The sequence below is a fragment of the Melanotaenia boesemani genome, chromosome 23 (genome assembly GCF_017639745.1).
Source record: "Melanotaenia boesemani isolate fMelBoe1 chromosome 23, fMelBoe1.pri, whole genome shotgun sequence".
NCBI classification, from domain to species: domain Eukaryota; kingdom Metazoa; phylum Chordata; class Actinopteri; order Atheriniformes; family Melanotaeniidae; genus Melanotaenia; species Melanotaenia boesemani.
The window spans coordinates 13404223-13422317 of record NC_055704.1 but is presented as its reverse complement, the minus strand read 5'-3'; the positions used below and the strand labels follow the sequence as shown (position 1 = coordinate 13422317).

At 38.2% G+C, this 18095-nt stretch overlaps 1 protein-coding gene across 5 annotated transcripts in view; it reads right to left on the bottom strand.

Moving 5' to 3' along the window:
- The window catches only part of ptprz1b (protein tyrosine phosphatase receptor type Z1b), a 64350-nt gene that overhangs the window by 33278 nt on the left and 12977 nt on the right, over positions 1-18095 (bottom strand). For all 5 annotated transcript variants that reach the window (XM_041977888.1, XM_041977887.1, XM_041977890.1 and 2 more), the window contains exon 2: positions 10471-10539. In XM_041977888.1, the coding sequence (XP_041833822.1) occupies positions 10471-10539 (69 nt within the window). The remainder of the gene's footprint in view (positions 1-10470; positions 10540-18095) is intronic.

The window sequence follows — 18095 nt, the reverse complement described above, 5'->3', positions numbered from 1 at the left end:
ATGATCATTTGCACTTATCTAATTCTTAATCTTGGTATAAGTTTAACACCCGTCATAACTTCAAATAGTTTGTCATTCTTTAGGGGAGCTAAAAATTGCTGATACTGACTTGGGAGGGATAAACTGGCCATGGGCTTTACCTTTGATATCAAAAATACACGGCCAAAAGGGCCTCAATTTAGGGCATGACCAAAAAAATGTAAGAATGAGTAGCAGGGGACCAATTACATCTAATAAGGGTATCACTAACTGTGGGGTAAATTCTAGCTAATTTAGCGTTCGTATAGTTGGTTCTATGAAGAAGCATCTTTCAAGACTACTAAATAAACTATGTTCCTAAACATGTTTATACTTCTTTTTGTGGAGCTTTGGATAGTCTTAAAAGGTGAGAATACACTGTTTTTTAATCCTGCAGATTAGCCAAAAAGTACGCAAAAACATGGCATGGGCCCTTTAAAGTCCACTTTGCAAAGTGCACATGACTTGAACAGGCCAACAGTAACACGCTGTCTAAAGTTGACTTAAGTTTACGAATACTGAAGTCAGCTCATGTCACGCTGCTTCCTGTCATGGCTGTGTAGCACTATCACAGGTCAAAAATAAAAAGCAAATGAACTCATTAACCCTGCAAAGCAGAGAACGAGGAAAGAGAACAGGGAGCAGAAAGTGTGTATTTGTGAATACACACCTCTGCATCATTACCTCACATCTCCCACAAGGCTTCCAGGAGCAGCCACACAGAGTGAGCAGCAACTGGAGCAGAAGAGAAGCCAGCCTAAAGTATTTGGTGACTAAGAAAAACAGTTGAGAAGATAGTGGGTGGTGTGCACAAGGAAGTACAGAGAAAAAAAAAAAAAAAAAGAGGTGACAGACGCAAAAGATGAGAGAGGGAGGAAACATGCAGCAGGCTGCCTGAGAGAAACTGAAATAGAATCAAGGAGTAGCCTTTCCTTTCTTCACATAGAGGAAAAGCCTCTACAAGAGTCCCTTGTTGGACATTCAAGCTTTAATTAAAAGTGTAATGATAAAAGGCAACAAAGCCAATTAGAGCCAATTCAAGTTGAGGTCTTTTAATAGATCACAAGTCATAACACACTAATCTGCATGCTCAAGGCCACACAAGGATGGAGAAGGCCTCATGGGACTTACAAATGACTACGATACTCTGTAGATGTGGAATTATCAAGCATGTCAGGAAATGATAAATAATGAGCTTTATTATGAGTATTATGATAAACTAGCAGTGATTTCTTTTTCTCATGAACCAACATGGTGAATTGCATTTAATGTTGCTTGATGTGGTCTGTGAAAACCTTATGATTTTGGTTCTATATTAAAACAAATGACAGAAAATGGGATAATGCTTTTACCAGTACAGCCTTCATCCTCTGTGACAAAAAAGCAGCACTATCAACAATTTGATCGCTGCATGCATTGCATTTAGACTCTCACCAGAAGGTATTCCAGCAATAATTAGTATTAATTGATATCACTGGTTGCTTGGAGGCAAAGGTGCATGAAGACATTTTCAATGTGTGCAGGTGGATTGAGAGCAACCAGCATTCAAACACATCTGACAAACCCCAAGAAAAAATCCACTTTCCTTCATCCCACTCTCCCTCAGCTTGAAAATATGGATAGAAAATAAGTTTTATATAATGACATATAAAAAGCTGAAGCTTTACAGAAAGCACTTTGTCTAAACTCATTGAAAATGATCTAATAACCAATAATTAATATTTGGGGAAAAGGAACAAGTGATGGGAGGTTCGGTTCTTTTGGCTTAGCTCCCTTATGAAGGAATTGTGTTTAAAAAAAAAATTCTCATTATCATTTGTTATCTCAAATTATTATTGTTTATTATTACAATCAAACCTTTAATTGTGAAAACAGAAGCACAAAAAACAAAAGAATTTCAAAGTCTTATCATTATAAAACTGTTAAGCCTTAAATGCAGTTTGGAAAATGCATTTAAATTTGCTTCATCTCTCTGTCATTTTGTGTAACTGGCTTGTGCCACTGCACTCACTGTCTTTGGATCTACCTTGAGCTAGCCTATCCTTGCATGTGATTGGCCACATGGTGTTCCATTTAGGCCCCTGCCTGCAGTGATTGTTTACTACAAAGAATTGGCTATTAGAGACAACTCTTTTGACATGTTTGAAAAGGACATAGCTTTACATAAGTAAAAGAAGCATAAATGGACCCTAAATCTAACATGAGGGCATTGTTGGGAAAGTTCAATTTGTACATGAACTAGTTCAAAGTTCAGTTTATACATTTTAAAATGTTTTCAAAAAATGTTCAAAACATTATTTTAATTGATCATAAGAAGATGCTGTAGTTATCATTGAGGCGGAGGTGGTGCTGCTGCCTTCACTGGATTTTGCCTCCATGTTTTGCAACTTGATGACGCATGTGCGGTGTGACTCTGTGGTGGCTGGTGTTGCCACATTTGGTGCTTTTCACCTATATATTAAGGCCTGTTTATGATGTGTTTTAGCCGGGATTTTGCCTGGAAGGCTTCATGGACATCTGGCACTCTCTTGAACAAAGTCTAACTGTGAGAGAACGCCTTTCACAAACACCAGAATGAGCGCGCTTACAGTTACGTTCATCAGGCAGAAATACAGTCAGTTCACCCAAAATATGAACGAGTTCATGAACGATTGTTCAGTGAGCTCGTTCAGGCACAGCACTGAATGAGGGGTTCTTGACCTAGAAATAGTTGGGAATGAGAATTTTTTTCCTGCTACAAGTTTGCATAATAAGCATTTGAATTTCAAAGTTTGCCCCTTATAAAATATATCCACTTGGTTTTAGAAAATTAGGTTATAGAATTTCACAGACAAAAACCATGCTATCAAGATTTCTTTTTTAAAAATATATAACCTTGACAATGTATGGTTGTTTAACAGGATCTGTTTTTTTTACTATTATTATTTTCAAGTGCACTGAATGTTTACCATGGATGTATGGTGAACACAAAAACACACTTTAAAAAATAAGCATATAATAAATCTTACTGAGAGATCTTTTAGAATTTCTGAAGGCCATGAAACAGCCTCCCTTCCTGTCCAATCAAATTAGCTCTCATGATGCTGCTGCATGAGGAGCAGCAGCCTGTTCTGCAGCAGGGTACACACAAGATGTTTTCATGGAAACGACTGTGCTATTTAAGCAAAAGTGTGCTGTGATTCTAAATGTGATCATATACATCATTTGCTGTCTGTTGCAGTCCACCTCTCTTCCCAATCAGATCTCTTTAAATGTGAAGAAATACATTATACAAGCGTAGGAGGACAGGACAAAGTTATTCATATTTAAAAATCAGTAGGTGTGCGTGTGTTCAGACAAAGCACCAAGGGAGTGCTAAAGCCTGTATGTCCCATGGCTATGACTTCATTGGAATAAAAGAGATACGACAGAGAAGAGAACAAAGACTGAGATATACAGACACAGAAAAGAAACAACTGGCAAAGGAGGCAGCAATTAAATAGTCACAAATGAAGCATTTTGATTCAAATATATTGCTTTTGTCTTTCAGTTCCGCTCCAGTGGAAAAATCATCTTGTATAACATCACATAAAGTTCTGATGTAGGTCTAATAATGATAAGAAATGAACATATACGGCTCAAAAGATTCCCTTGAGAACTTGCCATCTCATTTGCTTGGCAGAAAAAACTCTGGGTTACCACACTGCACAATCACACACACACACATAGCAGATGGGGCCCTAAGGGGTTCCTTCTAGGCAGAGGCATCTGAGGAACCCCTTGGAGACAAAATAGAAAGTAAAGCTGAGGACAACATAGGAGAAGAGGAAGAACTCTTTAATGCAACCAAATATAAACTGCTTAATACACATGAAAATAAAATCATTCAAATGATGCCAAGTATTTTTATTTTGACTGAGAAAACTTAATTAAATATTACATTTTAAAAAGCCTTAAGTATTAATTTATTTATTAATTTTAAATAAAGCTTTGTAAGGACTGCAGACAAGCCATTATTAACCCAGCTCAAATACACTTTTTCCTCCTAACAGTTCCAGTGTTGGTTTGGAGCTATTTCCTAACATAGGGCCCATTCACACTGGCACTGTTTAGTGTTGCATTAGTCATTCAAAGAGACATTTTAACTGCTACTATAATCTGGCTCGTGGTTTATCTGGTTGTGGAAAAGTGTCTATGTAAAGATGAAATTATATTATTTTTGCAATAAAATTATTCTACCTTGTCTTAAAAATAAAAATAAAAAAGGAAAAGCAAACCAGTTTATGGAAAGCTTTAAAAAACATTAAAGTTGAACTACTTTCTAAACTCCTCCTGCACCAGTTGGTGAAATAGGTGTTCACAAGTATTTTGTTGGCATTAGCCTCCTAACACACCAGTCATGACATTTTAACAGAGATTAAAACACATCCTGGCATCCTGCAGGAATTCAACAAGGCATTTAAAATGACTGAAGCCAAGATCAGTCTGTTTTACTCTCATCTCATCTGGTGTTTTCCTTTTCTGGGTTTCACCCTGTGACATCTCCTGCACAGTCACTGGCCGTAGCTCTTTGCTCACTTAGCTACACAACTCTTTGTAAATATCAGAGACTTGGATGTCTGTCTGAAGCTCACTAATCACATTTTTTTAATGTTGCAATTAACCACCAACCAAACAGCCAATTTTCCCTCAGATTGATGCCACTTCATCTGTGATGTGAAAACTGGGCTTAAAATCTTGTTGTGTGAACCAGGGTTTAAAATCATAAGACCCCAAGTTTGAGGACAGTTTCTTCTTCCATCCCCAAGTAAAATCAATTTTTTTCTCTGTTATTTTAAGCAAAACAGTAGCTTGATTAAGTTTACAAAAAGATGCACTTCACTGTTTAAATCCAGGAAGCTCTTCTGATTCAGAAAACTCCATTAGTCAGATGTTTAAACTAAACTGATACTAAAGTCTTCTTTCTGCACTGGTTTGTAAATCTATGGAGTCCTGATGGGATACTACGGATTAAATGATATTCCATGCCAAACCCACAGACGTCTTCACCAAATATAGCATTAATTCTATGTTATTTACTCTCACAAATCAAATATTTCCAACTGGAACCATCATAATTATTACATCATCATCTGACTGCAGATATCTAAAGCAACTATTTTTCATAATCATCGTTATTCACCTGAACAGAAACAGTTGAGTAAAGCTGAGCTGTTATTCTTCATAAGATACTAAGGCAACCACAGTCACTAATCATGACAGTCCTACTTCTGTCCTTACAGGTAGATAACAAAGAAAAAAAAGCAAACATTTGCTCTGTGGCTTAAGACACGGATAAGTCTATTGTTACAATCAGGATAATCTTAACATCCTTATTCAGTAGTGTGATTATGTAAGCCTTCTTAGTTATAGCTTAATTTCACATTTCCTTCTTTTTAAGGAGCTCCATGTCTGTAATGCTCTTCTCCAATTTGGATCAAAATGTCTCAACACTTGCTTGTGTACATGTACAACATTGTCTTTATGTCATTTCACATTTTAAAGTTCTTACGGCAAATCTAACCAAACAACCATGGTTTGTTTGAGGGGAGCTCTCTGAAAAAAGGGCATTGTGATTTTGATGTAGCCTAATTTGAGAGTTTCTCCTGCTCTCCAACACTCACTCTCTCTCAGTCTGCTGCCCATCTTTCTTTTATTCCCCTCCTGTCCCCCCTACTTCTGACCTAACTAAAACGCTGTGCGCAGTGCCTCACAATGAAGTGTGTTCCTTTCACATGTTAATGCTTTTACTCACGGCTCAGTGCACAACACAAGGCAAGAAACAGAGCTGGTCACAAAAACAAGATTGTGTACACATGCACACACACACACACACACACACACACACACACACATTACAGCCATGGCTACAGTTACAGAGAATCTAAATGAACTTCCACAGAGTTGGCCTCAGTTGTAATGATCAACTTCGAAACCCAACTGAGTGAAGAGGAAACCACATATCCACTTCAGGCTTTTCATCGTGCATCTCTGTGAATCACACACACACTTAACACAAAAAAATCATTATATTTTTTATAAACAAGGTTTATTTACCTCATAACTCTGACAGGGGTAAGAAGAACAATTTGAAAGATAAAAATACACATGCAGCTATTGATATGTAATTTTTTTTTAAAGTTGACAACTTGTACTTATATATAATCTGCATGTTGATACATAGAAATGTGAATGAAGTAACGATGATCAAGAAAAACATTCATCTACTCAGCTGTCACTACAACTGTCTGGTTTGGTTCAGATGCCAAACTGGACCTGTGAAGACCAGTACTTGAGTTCCTCCATGATAAGGAAAAGAGCTGGTAAAATCACTTCAGACCCATCTCACCCTGCTCACCACATTACTGATGTGATGCCATCCAGCTGGCACTTCAAATCTCTGATTAGTGGAACATCCAGGCACATGAGCAGCCTCATCCCACAGGACAGCTTCCTCATTAACATTTAAGCAACTAAACTGAGTTTCACTCCTCTCACTATTACCTCTGCAATCAGTTTGTGTTCCTAACCAATTTAATTCCTTACCGATACAGTTTTAGTTTTAGTAAAAACTGTGCAATATCACTATAGACACTTAATGGTCACTTTATTAGTTCACCTTGTCATTTGCTTGTTAACATAAATGGCTAAATAGCCAATCACATGGCAGCAACACAATGCACTGAGACATGTAGACATGGTCAAGATGATTTGCTGAAGTTCAAACTGAGCATTAGAATGGGAAAGAAAAAGGACTCAAGGGACTTTGAATGTGTCATGGTTGTTGGTGCCAGACTGGCTGGTTTGAGTAATTCAGAAACTGCTAATAGATTTCAATGGTCACACACAACCATTGGGTTTACAGTGAATAGTCTAAAAATAGAGAAAGTATTTAATGAGTGGCAGTTGTCTGGGTGAAAATGTCTTGTTGATATCAGAAGTCAGAGGGGAATGGACAGACTGGACAGAAAAGATAAAAGGTAACAGTAACTCAAATAATCAACCCTGAAGCAGCAGCAGAAGAAAACTACTGAAGACCAGCTGGCCTCTGTCAACTAAGAACAGGAAACTAAGGCTACAATTCACACAGACTCACCAAAACTGGACATCAGAATATTCCAAAAACATTTCTTGGTCTGATGAATTTTCATTCAGATGGTAGGATCTGAATTTAATGTAAACAACATGAAAGCATGGATCAACAGTTCAGGCTGGTGGTGGTGGTGTAATGGTTTGGGGGATATTTTCTTGGTGCCCTATGGGACCCTTAGTCCCAAAGGGGTTACTCCCAGCCAGATAATGCACCGTCTCACAAAGCTTAAATTATCTCCAACTGGTTTCTTAAACATGACATTGAGTTCACTATCCTCCCCAGTCACCAGATCTTAATTCAATACAGTGTCTTTGGGATGTGGTGGAGGAGGAGATTCTCATCATGGATGTTCAGCTGACAAATCTGCAGCACCTGTGTGATGCTGTCATGTCAATATGGACTAAAATCTCAGAGGAATGTTTCCAGCACCTTGTTAAATATATGCCACCAAGAATTAAGGCAAAAAGGGGTCCAACCCAACACTAGCACTAGAAAAAAAAAGGCTGTACTATAAATGCATCCAAATATCAGTAAACCAAACAAAGTGGTTTGCTGTTATGAGCTAGCAGTGACCAGAAAAGACCTTTAAGCAGTAGTTTTCTGTTTACATTAAATGGCTAATTATCGCTAACATGCTTCTTAGGGGTGCAGGTTAATAGGACTAATAGCTTTGCATTTTGCCCAGTGATGGTCTGTGGAGGCAAGTCTCTCCTGATACCCCCTGACCAGCAAAAATCTAATCTCCCCCTTAGGATCATTCCTATCTGTCTGCATCCACTTGTTGCTTCTGTCTGATCATAGCTTAACTCAGCAGGGGCTATGCTGAGTTAGCTGAAGTCATCTAACCATCTGGTCTGAGGCAGATCAAGGTTTTCCTGTGGGAGATGTTAAGGATAATGTCTGCACTTCATGAGATTTTCAGACTGACATTTAATAGTCCGCTGTTGCAGTTTGTGACTTGAACTCAGTCCTTTGGGATATAAAAACTGGTTTTCTGTTAAATCTTGCAAGTGTGCAGTTCCCTTTAGCTCTTCTTACAATCTTCCTTTATTTTATTGTAAATAATAGATTTTTATTGCAACAGAACAAAACCTTATGAGACTTTTGTTGCATCTTGAATCTGATCTAGTAGTAACACAATTAATAACTAAGGCTTCTTTTCCACTAAAGACGAACCAGTGCTGGTTCGGTATTAGTGCTAGAGCCAGTGCTTAGCTGGTGCTTCCAAAGAACCCGTTCAGTTTTCCACCAGATGAAGCCAAGTCAGTGCTGCGTCATTACATCATCTAAAACGCAACTGAATACGCCACCTTGAGGAGAAGAAAGGAGAAATCGCTCAGGCAAAGATGGAGTTTACTGCCTTGCTCTTGTTCTTCCAAACTTGCCTAGACTCCCACAGATGGGCAAGTCATCAAGACAAGACATTTGATTATCAAGCACAGGGAACGGCGTTTAAGGAGAGAGATAATTATTCAAAGTTATATTACAATGTTTTTAGCCGTTAGCTACAACACGTAGCTCAACTTAGCACCGACTACTTACATCGATAACATGGTACAAATGTAATGACATTTATGTCCTTTTTATATTTTCCCTTTGGGATTAATGATGTATTTTTCAATTATTAGATGGTGTTAGGGTGGATTCTAATGTGGAGGCTGCCTGTTGTCTGGACACATCCAAGGTCAAGATTCTGGTGGGATTCCATTGTTCCAGATTTCACCACATATCAGTTTGCAAAACTTCTGTGTCCCCAGAGTCCTCCTTGTATGTCTGTGATCAGACCACAGCCATCCGTTCTAAAGAAGACAGACATTATTGAATGTGTATCCCTGTCCAAAATTACCGTTTACAAGATGGCTACCAGTGTTGAATAAAGCCAATATTCAAGGGACTGACGTCAGGTCAGCTTAACTGTGAGGAGCAATAACTGTCTGGAATATAATTTTTTGTTAGCACAACTTTGCATACCATAAATTCTATTTTGTGATCAATAAAGATAAACCTAAGTTGCAAAGCTTTTGATTTTATTTAAGTTTGAGTTGGGGTCAAATAAATAAGTTTGGTTTTAATTGAGCACCGAATGCAGTGCAATAACACGCACACACACAAACATTGGACAGTTGTGGGCATACTATTATTTATTACTAATACATAAAGAGAAAAAAAATCACTCCTTGAATTAAAAAGGTTTTATTAGGGGGAAAAAAAAGAAAATCACTTTTTGTTGTAGTCTCCATTACGGACCCCATGCCCCCCATCATTGCACTGCGGTTCTAAATTTTTTCATTTGCTTTGCAGCAAATGAGAGGTAAACTGTCTCGCTCGCCTCCTGCAGTTTCTCCTCTGTTGTCTCGAGGTAGTCCAGCAGCTCCTGCAGCTCTGCATAAGAGTCCAATTTACCTGTTTCAAAGCACAGAAAAAAACTAGTCAATATAAAAAAAAAAAAAGTACAGGAAATTACTACCAAGATTGAAGGTGTCTACACAATACGTTTGGTAACCACAACACGTCATTGTGGTACATAACACCTTTTACTGACAACTGCTTTTACAATATTCATAATTCTTACCTGGTCTGTTATGCCGAGAAAAATAGGAGGATGAGAACTTGACAATGGGGGAAGGTGAAGTGCACACAACAAGCATTAGTGTTTCCTCAGTTTCTAGGGACTTTAACTCTGTTCAAAAACAAAAAAGAAACTTAGTTTGTGTTCACTCCACAGTTTATAAGAGTTGCACTTACATGGCTAAACGGTAAAGTTTCTTTATTTACATGACAACACAAGTCACATGATACGTTTGTTTGGCTATTGTTAACAACTGTTAGCGGGTAAGCATGGCTAACAGAGAAGATCAGCTTAAAATGATTCACACTTGATCCATAACATGTCTATCTAGAAAGCCCATACACTTACCAGATTCTGTGGTGCTCCCAGTTTCCACCGTGGACGTAACTGTGGTGGAGTTCACAGCCCCGGTTGACTGGTTTGCTGGGTGATCTCCGACAACAGAATTTAGTCATTTAAAATGCGTGTTTTTTTTTTAAGAGAGGGGGGGGGGGGGGGAGGGGGGGGGATGTCCAAAAGCACCCTTTCTCCCATTGCCTGCCTGCCCCCCCCCCCCAGTTTAAAAGAACCGGTGCTTAGGCAGGTTCTAGCTCTGAACCAGCACTGGAACCAGCTCGGTCAAAAAAATACCCTAAGTCGTCACATGGGAGTCGGGGTCACGAACAGCAGTGAATCTTAACTTGTGGCTCGTGGCTCACAAAGTTTGAAAACTACTGTTTTGTAATGTATCACATACAGAAAAAATATTGTAAAAGTTAAATCTCTTACATACCTGAGTAAGACCAGTCAAGATCTTCAGGGAGTTTCTTCAAGCCTTGGACCAGTGGTTCCATGGCCAGAACTGTCAGAAACAAAGAGATTATCAGAATCAATTTGCACAACCGTCTGTTCCACCGGTGTCTTTCTTTTTTTAGTATCTGGTTCATACTTTGACAAGTTGCATAGGACAGGAGCATTGTGGAGAAAAGGTGCACAGATACAGGAAGAACATACTACAAACTCCAAACAGAATGGTACCAGTCAAGGTTCAAACTTGCTGTGAGGCTAATGCCCACAGCCCACCTCCACCCAGCTCTTTGCATCAAAAAGACGTGCATATACACAGGCCTGGTAAACTCACTGATGTGCAACAAATGATTAGTGACATTTCATGTTGTCACTTTCTCAACTCATTCATTCAGTGACTGTTATAAACTAGGAGGGCTCAATTCTCTCAGAAGTGCAGCTGGTTTGATCTATACATTCTCTATCAACTCGGGGAAGTAAGGTTATTCTCTGTGTAAAGACCCAGTCTCATATCCCGAATTTTAAAAAGTATTTACCAAACACCGTCTTGTTCTGAGTCTTGTATTTAACTGTTATATATTACAGCTGTACATGAGGATTTATATCATTATTTGACGAAAAATGAAGGCAACTAGACTTCTTTACTTGGTTTTCAAAGTTTCACCATATGCAACGCTTCTCTAATCACTTGGTGGGGAGTTTTAGGTTTATGAAATATTGGGACATTCACACTTCTAATCAGTGAGGTCAGGTGTGTCACTGACTAAACTGTCCATCCAGAGGGTCTTTTGGGTCACCATTAAATATATGTCATTTACCCAGTTGGCCAACATGTCAGATGTTTTGGTCATGGGATTCAAGGTGTGAATGGTTGTGAGACCACGTGGTGAAGGTAGTCAAGGCTGCATTATTATGCTGTTTTTAAACCAAAACTACCATGCTTAAATGAGTTTTTTTACACATGGGTACACCTGCTGAAACAAGCTGGTTTAGCCTTTCCCATTATGCAAGCAAATCCCAGCTATCATCAGTGCCCTAAAGATTAAAATCTGCTGGAAAAAAAAATCAATTAAAATTGGAAATAAAAGTTGGTTATAAAAAAATCGGAGATTTTATTTTTAGGCCATATTGCCCAGCCCTACCAAGAACCATGAATGGAAATCCAGTTGCCTTGAATTCAAGCTCTTAGAATTATTTGACCTGGATGTCTAAGCATTTATTCAGCTATAATGTACAAGTAATAATGATAATTAAACAGTTAAGCACAATTATTTACGTAATAATAATTCAGGAATCAACTTAAATTTTATAATTATGATAGCCCCAGTGAGCATTCATTTATTAGTCTGCATCTATGCTACTTCCTAATGAAAATGTATGTGATATATTCTTGAGCATTTAATAATCCACCCAAATACATGGGTATCAATGTGATAAAAAGCCTAATATGCAACCAGACGATAAATTGTGTTACCACTGGGTCAAATCTGACAAAGACAGAAACATGCACATCTGTCAGGCCTGTTCCTGCAGAAAAAGGAGGCAGGACCTGATAGAGTGATAGTTCCCAACATCAAAACTCATCTGGTGGACTAGTTAAAAAAAACACACAAACAAACCAAAAACATAAGAGAACCAAAAAAAAATACATCCTTTTTCCCTTTGATCTCTCACAGAAAACATTCAAAGACTTGTCCTTCCAGAGGATGAAAGCCTTGTGCAGAGTCAGATTCGGGTCACAGACAACTACAGTACCCTCATTTCCACAACATCACTTGTCTATGTGGCACACCTGAAGGCAGAATAATCCTTTTGTTTACTGCATAAAGCTGCAGGACATCAATACATACTAAATATCCCCTTGCACATTTATTTTAATCAAACTAAAAAAGGCATAAATTCCAGAGAAATCTCCTCTGGTGTCATCTGTAAGATTTTCTGCATAGCAGCTGCTTAATGAAGCCAACGCAGGTACATCCACAGGGTGATTTAATATTGTCGGTCACACTCTCTAAAAGTAAAGATTAAAATTCTTCTTTCTTTTATTACCTATGTAGTGTTCAAGTACCTCACTGCTGGCTAGTTTAAAGTCCCCATGAAACTGATAGACAGCACTGTGCTATTCTGTGTTAAATGGAAAAATTAAAATCTTTTATTTATTTATTTTTTAAGAGAGACAGCCCAGTAATACAAGCTGAGCAGAGTCATAGTGCTGTTGTCAGGCATTCGAGGCGATGGAGAAATGAGGTGATGACACATTACTGCACATGTGCAAAGCCGGGAGAAAAGAAGCTCTGGTGCTCTATGCTTTAAAGAGTGCAGAAGATAGTGATGGGCATTTATTGCTGCAGGCTGTGGCCATGCATGAAATTCATAGCTGAATCACTGAAATATTCCACCCATCTGCACCATATCTGCTTTGTCAGATTTCTTACAGCTGGATTTTAAAGGTTTCCAACAGAGACAAGGCGTTTCTAGGGATGTTTCTAGGAAAAGCAGTTTTCTAACAATGTTCCTTCTCACCAGTGATTCCACTTATAAATGTGCTTAATCTGTTTGCTTATCTATGCTCCAGATGCAAGGCTAAAAGGATGAATGAACCCATAACAAAACATGTCAAAAAGAAACCAATAAAGCCAAATGAAATGTCAATGAAGAGTGGTAGTGAGGCACACTACACTGACTGCAGGTTTCTTCCAGACTAAAATGTCAGTAATCGAGGATAATTTCCTACAACAGCAATAGATAAAACATGTCATGTGACCAAAACATGTTGAAGCACAACAGAGCTGAAAGTCTATAGGTCAAGCTTTCCAATCAAATCAACTTAAAACAACAGTCAAAGCATCTCCTCTCTTTATCTCATTAACATATTACATAGCAGACAGCGTTAATGTTACTAGATAAGTTAAGTTATTTAAATATTGGCAAGTTTATTTGTAAAGCGCAATTCAATAACATTTCAATTACAAATATCAAATTTTTTGGTGCATTCCTTTTAAACCTTCAATGCTGTGCAAAAGTATTGAGCCGCCCCTCGTTTCATTGCGTTTTGCTGCCAAAGAACAAGATGCTATTGTAATATCTTAAAGTGGAACTGGACAATAATTCTCTAAGCTTTCTGAAGGTCTTTTGAAATTTTTATTTGGACAAAAGGATCATTTTCAGTCCAGTCCTTGTTCCTGACCAAACACTGATTGATGTTCTTAACCAATAGGAAATAAATCCAGCAAAGATCTGACAGAAGACATGAGGGATGCATGTGGACCTGGAGTTGATCCATCAACTGTTCCCTGAAATCTAATCAGAAATGGTCTCTATGCAGGGGTGGGCTGTCAAGAAGCCTTTCTTAAAGAAGGGAAACGGGGAGTAAAGGCTGCGATATGCCAGATGGCACAAGCAACAAGTCTGATGGAGTCATGAATCTTCCCCAGAATTAAACATTATTGAAGTAGTGTGGGATCATCTTGACAGAAAGAATCGATTTGGAAAGTCCTTCAGGAAGTCTTTAGGCCTGGTACACACATGACGATTTTTGGGCTGTTTTTGTCCCAATTTTGCCTCTTCCCCACCTCGGACGGCAAACGCCTGATCAACGCGAGATTTCCCTGTCCAATTATCAATGGTCTGTGGTGTGTTACAAGCCAATTTGTCCCGATAATCCGCTTCGAAAGGGGACGTAGCTGACAATTGGGAATATTGAACATGTTCAAAATTTCAGAGCCGATTTCTGAGGAATGCCGACGAGTCGTGCATTGTGACTGTGTGGATGGAGACGTGGTACGGAATGTAGCCAATCCGTCTCCATTGTGTTATTTTTTCAGTTCTGGCTTTTTCTGTTAACAATAGTCCCAAGACCAACATCATTCCCTCTTCCTATATATCCTCCTCCATGCTGTGTGTTGTGTTTTCCGATTGTCACTATGTTTTTTGCCGGTTATTGCTATGGTTCTTCTACGTTTCGACGTTTGTCCGGCTCGGAGAACTAGATTGTAGATCAGTTGCCGGACAGCATTGTTATGTGTGTGTTGCTCTGTGATTACATTTTCGGAGCACCACACACACACAATACGATCAAAACTGATTTTTTTATCTTCACATGTAAGGTCTCGACCAGATAAAAAATCTCATGAGATTAAAAAAATCGTTATGTGTGTACCAGGCCTTAGTAGAATTCCTAAAATTACAGGAAAGCTTGTGTAAGAAGATTTGGGCTGTGTTGTAGAATAAGCACAGTCTTTATAATTGTATAAACTCTATTTTTACCTTTTATACTATATTTTACATTTAAGTTTGAACATGTGTCAATAAATTGTGATGAAATGCTGAAATTTAATTGGTTCAGATTATCCAGACTGTGGCGCTGACCTTTCTGCTTCCTTCTTCGGTTACCAATCTCTTAAGTCTCCTACAGAGCCTTTCAGCAGCCCCTAAAGAGGGGGCATGAATTTGTTCCTTTCAATCAAATGCAGGTAAGACATGTATGTCAATGAGCTTTTATTAGATCATGGATATGTAAAACTGGATTCCTTTTCTGTCATTATTTCTTACAGTCTAGTTTGGGTTGTACTTTGAGGGATGGAGATGCTAGTAGAAGAGTTTTCAGAAGGATAAGTGAGTCTGTCCCTGACCAACAGTAACTGTGCAGGGCTGCTGGGGCTGCTACACTCCCCAAGATGAGGTAATCATCTATATGTTGGGGTTCCACCAATAAACACCTATTTGTAGCAATAGATGTAATTACAGATGAACTGTTAAGCAAAGCTCTACATTCTTAAAACTTCATGGTCATGTTTTCAAATCACAATAGGTGTGAAGTCATGCAAATGCATCAATCTGCATGTTTTTTTTTTTCTTTCTCTTAAACAAAAACCTGTGTTTTAACATATTAAAACTCAGGGACACCTCGACATGAGTTTGACAGGCCAAGGATCGAACCGACAACCCTCAGGCTACAAGACGACCACTCTACCCACCGAGCCACGCCGTAGAATCGTAGTAAGCTAGCTTGATCCCACATAATATGCATTTGATTTTGCTGTCCAGTTAGTTAAATGCTTCATTTTCTTTTGTTGCCATTGCCAGCGTCTCCAGTTTGTTGCTTCTTCTATACTGTAAATACAAACCCTGACAAAAACAGTGCTGTAAACAGTAGTTCTGCATCTCTGTGTGGTGAAACATGCTCTCTTCCTGCTCCAAACTAAAACAGTAGTCAACTCTGTGCACTGTTAGGCCTGTCACCATAAGCAATAAGTCAATTAATTGCACAGTAAGAAAAAATGAGCGCGATGAGTTTGCCAGCAGCGATAATTTATATTTGTGTTTTTTTTTTTTTCTATTTTACTTTACCATAGACTGTGTATGACAACAGGTTTCACTCATGGAGTATCTCGATTGAACGCTCTCGTTTCTTGCAGAGTAATCTCTCTCGTGTCATATTTGACAGCAGCATGTTGCAGCATGAGACCGTGGTGAAGCACTTAACCTGTACGAGCTGGTACGCCACATTTATTTTACAGGGTTGCCAACTCTCACGCTTCTGCCGTGAGACTCATGCATTTGAATAACTTCTCAAGCTCTCACGCTAAACCTCCGATTTCTCAGGCTGAAATACACATCAAGAGCAATAATTACAGCCTTGGTTGTGTGGGTGAGGTACCAAAATCAACTAGGGGGTCTGGGGGCATGCCCGCCCCCCAGAAAAAAAATTTGAACATTGTAGATTAAAATGTATTAATCTGGTGCATTCAAAGCAAAATCTCAATACTTTGCCCCTAATTCTACAAAACCAAAAACTGAAATGTAACTTACGGGGCCATAAAAATTGGATTGTTGGATTTAGACTAAGCCTTCCTGGTTTGCAAAAATAATTCAAGTATTGTGGATATTGTGTGCTTCCAACACAGACATGTTACCAGCAAATATATTGGGAGGGACATTTTGGGCAAATCATTTTGTGAAGTACGTTTGCAATGCTCTAACATTTAAAGAGGAAGCACATCGGACTTGCATAACAACCTCATGCAAGATTTCAAAGCTGAAAGTGAAATAAGATCCATTTAATAATTATGAGATACATAATCCGATTGGTCGACTAATCGTTTTAATAGTCGATGACTAATCGACCATCAGAATAGTCATTAGTGACAGCCCTATTCAACACTATCAATCAAGCTTTTTTCTCACTTTGATTTTGCAGACTTGCTAAACTAAGTTTGTAAGTGGATAAAAAAAATGTATAGATCAACTAAAGCTCCCAAGAACAGGTTTGCAAAACTTCAGTTACATGTACAAGCATAAACCTACAATTTTCCTAAACTAAGCCTTGCAGGTGCAAACTTCAAATAGAAAATTAGCAAAAACTAGATATATGTTTGGTAAAGGTATGATACACCTTTTTAATGATAAAATATTCTATACATTTAAAGCATGTATTTTAGAATTAAAACAGCATCATGACATGTGCTTTTAATGGAAAAAATGACATCTTCTCCATGTCTTATAGATGTACTCATCTGGAGATGAATGTCAACAGATATTAATGGTTAATAACAATGAACGTCCAAACACAGCTTCTTCTCAAAGCAGGCCATGCATGCATTAATAGTTACCTCCCTTTTATAGACTTACAATTTGCATAGTCACAAATTTTGAATTGTAAAACTGGATTATAACTTAGCTGTAACTGGTCTGCCCAACCATCACATGAAAGTGAAAGAATCTACAAGTATTGGACGGACTTTAAAAAAACAAAACAAAACAAACAAAAAAAACAAAACTAATTGAAACATCACAGTTCCACCAATCTTGATGACTACATGACACTTCCTATAGTACATCAATGAAGCTCCGCTGTCATCACATAACAAGAAGTGCTTTTTTCAGGCCACAGTAAATAAAAATAACTTCTTTAAAATGTAATTTGCTAAGTGAAAGAAATCCTAGACGGCAACTGCCAAAACAGATCGCCGACAAATACACAACATCCGCGTCACATAAAACGTAACACCTGTTGACCTTAGCTTCACAAATGCACACACATACAGGCACATACCTCCTGGGGCCAGACTACGACTTATATAGCGTTCAGCTATGTTAAGTGTCAGCTGGTCAAATTAGTGTGCTTGACTTCTCTTACATTAACCATTTCTGCTGCCTTACCTTCCTTCTACAGGCTCTGTCTGACTTGCTGCATGTCATTTTAGAAACTATGCACAAGATCATTTGCAAGTTGGATAAAAAGGGAGTGAGAATATGCTAAAGTCTGAAGAATGGGACCACACATGTAATTGCTTACGGTTGAGACAACATCAGATTTTCAACTGCCCATTTAATTATATCCAAGAAATTTAATTTTATAAAGAGGAAATTCAGATTTTTGTATTTTTCTAAATAACTATCCCATTTTTTGGCCTGTTTTATGGGACAAATAAATTATTCAGTTTCTCCAATCAAATAGTTTATTTAACTACTTATTCCTGTTCCTGCTCTGGCCATTAGAGTTGGGCTGATTTGCCCATTTATAAGTTGTGTTTTTACTTAAGCACATATTAACTACTGATAATGAATAATTCTAACCCAGAATCTTAAATCAGAGGGAATTTAGGAGAT